Genomic DNA, 4,180 nt, shown 5'->3' on the forward strand with positions numbered 1-4,180 from the left:
GTGAAGTCCGTGTTTATTCTCTGTGATTGGGACACAGCTGGTTCTGAATAAGAACACTGAATATACAGCAGCACCACAGTTTGGCCTCTGCGCGGCCCCTGGTCGTGGCTCCCGGCCGGGCGTCCCCGCCAGCTCCCCCGGCCCCGGCCCCGGTCTCCGGGATGCAGGGAACGCCCTTCGGCTCGCGGTCACACCTGTTAGTTGTTGCTGCACTCGGCGCCTCCGCCCCTTCAAACGCCTCCCGCTCGGCCCGGCACTGGGAGCCGAGCCGGTGAAGGGGGCGGGGAAGCAGGGCCGGGCCTCCTCCCCGACCCCCGTGGGAGTCAGCGCGGAGGGCTGCTGGGTCGGGGGGGAGAGGGGCTGCGGAGAAGCCAGAGGTCGAGACAGGCGGAGCGGGGCATGGGGAGAGCCGCGAGAAGGGGCGTCGCTGCTCCCGTTACGCTTCCAGAGCCTGCAGCAGTGGCGCCGGGGCTGAGCCGCGGAGGACAGGGGGTTGGCAGCAGCTTCTGCTTTTCTCCTCGCAGCCCCGGCGCCACTGCCCCTCGCCGGGCCACGCCGCCCGATAGGCCGCACAGGGTGAGCGCCGGCGCGGGCCGGCAGCACCTCGCCCCGGACTGGAGGGGAGCGCGCGGCGGGGCGGCGGCGGGGGGACTCCGCGAGCCGGGCGGTCCGCGCGTCCCCCGAGCGCGCCAGGTCCGGCAGCCCCCGGGCCGCGGCCGGAACGGAGCTCCCTGCGCACCCCCCGGGGGCCGGCAGCGGCCGGGAGGCGGCGCGGGACTCGGCCCCTCGGTCCCGCAGCTCCGCGCACCCGGCGGCGGCCCCGCGGGCTCGTGCGCCGGGGCAGCCTCGGAGCCCATGGCGGGCGGCGAGGCGGGCGGCGAGGGTCTGGCGCGGAGGGGCGGCGCGGTGCGGCGGCCCGGGGCCCCCGGCGGGCGTGGGGGAGAGGCTGCGGCCGGCAGCCCTGAGCTGCTGTCCATTGCTGAAGCGCCGGCCGCCGCCGCGGCGCTGCCCGCCTGGATGCGCCTCTACTTCTACGGGATGCACGGGATCACCCTGGACGTGCTCGTGTCCTCGGCGCGGCGCTTCGCTCACAGCCCGGACCTCCGGATGCTGGGCTTCTCCTCGCCCTACCGCTGCCTGCTGCACTCGCTCACCCACTTCGCCCTGGAGAAGGTCTACCTGCAGCAGCGGCGCTGCCCCAGCGCCTTCGTCTTCAATTTCCTCCTCTACCCCTCGGCGCATGTGGGGTTGCAGACCCTGGCGGGCCAGGCACTGCTGCTCGGCCTGGGCGCGTCGGGGGGCGCGGCGGCGCCGGGGACGCTGGACCTGGCGCTGCAGTACGTGCTGGCGCTCTACCACGGCCGTGTGTTCCTCAAGCGCTTCCTGCGCCTGCGGTACCAGCCGCACGGGCAGCGGCCGGGCGCGCACCCCGCCCTTCCCGGCGCCCGGGCCCCTGCGGCTGCAGGTGGCCGGCGGCGACGGCCCCGTGGCACCAGGGGCGTCGGGGGCGCCCCAGCCCAGGGGCTGCCGGACCTGCTCCGCTTTCTTTTCTTCGGAATGCACGGCTTTTTGGATGAGATCTTCTTCACCTTCTTTTTTAACGTACTGGGGCGGGGGGAGGGGGCAACCAGTGGCCACACGTCCCTCTGGTCCTTCTTTATGTACGGCAGCTGCAGTTTCGTGGTGGAAAAGCTCTACTTCCACCTGCACTACAGCCGTGGCTGGGGCACCTGGAAGCGGGTGCCTATCTACGTTGTCTTCGTCTACGCGTGGGAGCTGTCCTGGGGTCTGGGACTCCGCACGTGCGGGGCCTGTTCCTGGGACTATTCCCACTACCCGCTCAATTTCATGGGGCTCATCACCCTGATGTATTTGCCTGGTTGGATATTCCTTAGTGTATACCAGGACCTACTTTCAAACGTGTTGTGGCGGGTGCAGTACGTACCAGTTAACTAAGATTCAAAAAAAGAAGAAAAGAAAAGAAAAAGTCACTGGATTCTCACGAATGAATGGGATTAAGTTTTACAAGTTTAAAACGGAGTGGGGTTTTTTTTTATCCTTTTAATTTTTATACGTTTTACTAAACTCTTCCAATATGTTTTATTCAACATTTTAGTTTTTCTAACAATTTGGAATCTATGCATAGTACACTAGTTTTAAATATTACTGGAACTGTAACTCAAAGTACTTAACTTCTCAATATTTTAAAACCGTTACGTGCCCAAACAGTAAAACCATTTCACCTTAACATCAGAAGCTGTAGTATTCACTTATTTGGGCAATTTTTTTTTTTCTAGCGAGGAATTATTTCAAATCAGATTAGTAATTTTTACAGGATTTGGCAAAATTTTCTGATTCATTATTTCCTTTTTAATCCAATTTCATTTTAATATATTTGCCATATTTATCAGTAACTGCTGAAACTCAGTGTCTTGTACCACCCAAATTAGTTAATTCTTAAAGTGCCTCTGTCTAGCACACAAGTGATAAGAAACCGACAAATGTGAAAACAATCCTATGAATTGATTTTTAAATATGAAATCTTTTCTAGCAACTCAGACAAGTGACACTGTGTGAAGATATTTATCTCCATCCCGGAAATGACTCCTTTCCAATGTGGGTTAGCCTTAAACGCCAAGTGTATTAACGTTGATCAGATCCTGTGTTACCTATGGCTGTAAATTTTTGTTGCTGTGCAATAATGTAAATGGTTTACCTTACTTGTTAAAGGGCCAAGTGAAATTTTACCACCCTCCGTAGTGCTCTAACCCTAAGGACCCAGTCTGCACAGAGCTTCAGGAGCAGAAACGGTTCCATGGAATAAAATGAATCTGAATGCTCACCCTAAACGCATCAGTCCTAATTGTTTTCTGTGAATACAGATAGGTGTTTTCAGCATATTTCTGCCATGGCTCGCTTGTAAATATTTCTCATTTTCCTTTTGGCCCACACAGAATTACTTAAGCCAAGCCTGATGTGCATTATAAATCAGTGATAGCTTTTTTGGTGACTCATTATTAATGTCTAGAAGCTCCAAAGTTATATGAGTGGTGTAAACCATTTTAAGAAATCATGTCTAATCAATTAATAATATACTTTAAGGTTGTTTGCTGTTTTAGTTATATTTAGAAAAGACAAGTAGATTTGAGGATGGCTCACCCAAGGATGACTCATACCTTCTCAGTTTTCATTACAAAGATAATTAGGAAGGCTTACAGTGTATACAAATGAATACTTCCCTGCTCAAATTATTAGCTTGACTATGCTATGAAAAGAGAACTTTATGTTTTCAAAAAAATGTTTGCTATGGCAGTAAAAACAAATATGTAGGTAGATTGTATTGTCAGGAATAATTCTGAGAATGTTACATTATTTTAATCCACTTTCTGAGGTTGTGAACTAAATTATAAGGAATGCTATATAAATGACCCCACCTGTGAAATGGGTCATGTCAAACTGCTTATTTTAGCCAGTCCAAAGCTCACTAGACACTGTTAAAAGTAAACTAAATGTTAAAGTGACACTTTATGACACTTGGTCACAAGTAAAAGATTTCTGAAAACCTCGGGGAGAAAAAAGTGTAAGTATAGACACCAAAATTATATGTCCACCAAAATATTTGTAATTCAAATGTGACACGAACACAGGGATCTGACTTAAATGTGACACCGTGCCACCCTACACATTAAGGTGAATGCTTAACCAAATCCATGACTTCTGGAATACTTGCTAAATGCACGTATTTACCCTTAAGCTCTTTAAGTGCCCCTTCAGCATTCTCAGGGCCAGAAATCTGTCAGGAAGTAGGGGAGCCTGCTATTTGTTTTGCTTTTCATGTTAATCCTACTTTAAAGGAAAGGTCAAGGTTTTCATTCATTCACTTCATTAAAGAAGTAGTTATTGTGAACCCACTATTTGCCAGGCTTTTGCCTGGACTCTAGAAACAGCAGTGACCCAACACAGAATCGCTGCCCTTATGAATCTCACATATTCGCGTTTTGGTTTATGTGAGATAATATTTATGTGCCAAGCTGTTTAAGTAATAGGCTATGAGAGGCAGTTGTTAGGAGGGCTCGCATCAGGCCTGTGCCTGGAATATCAATCCATCATCTCTAAAACAAAAGCCCATTAGCAGTCGCTTTGCTAGTTCTACAAAAAGCTCCTTCCTGTGTATTCAGGA

At 52.0% G+C, this 4,180-nt stretch overlaps 1 protein-coding gene across 1 annotated transcript; it reads left to right on the forward strand.

Moving 5' to 3' along the window:
• Positions 1-270: 270 nt before the first annotated feature.
• Positions 271-2,849, forward strand: TMEM229A (transmembrane protein 229A). The gene has a single exon (XM_037023505.2). It carries the CDS (start codon positions 400-402, stop codon positions 1,954-1,956), a length of 1,557 nt encoding a protein of 518 aa, XP_036879400.2. The 5' UTR covers positions 271-399; the 3' UTR covers positions 1,957-2,849.
• The last annotated feature ends 1,331 nt before the right edge of the window (positions 2,850-4,180 follow it).

The sequence above is a fragment of the Manis javanica genome, chromosome 6, assembly GCF_040802235.1.
Source record: "Manis javanica isolate MJ-LG chromosome 6, MJ_LKY, whole genome shotgun sequence".
NCBI classification, from domain to species: domain Eukaryota; kingdom Metazoa; phylum Chordata; class Mammalia; order Pholidota; family Manidae; genus Manis; species Manis javanica.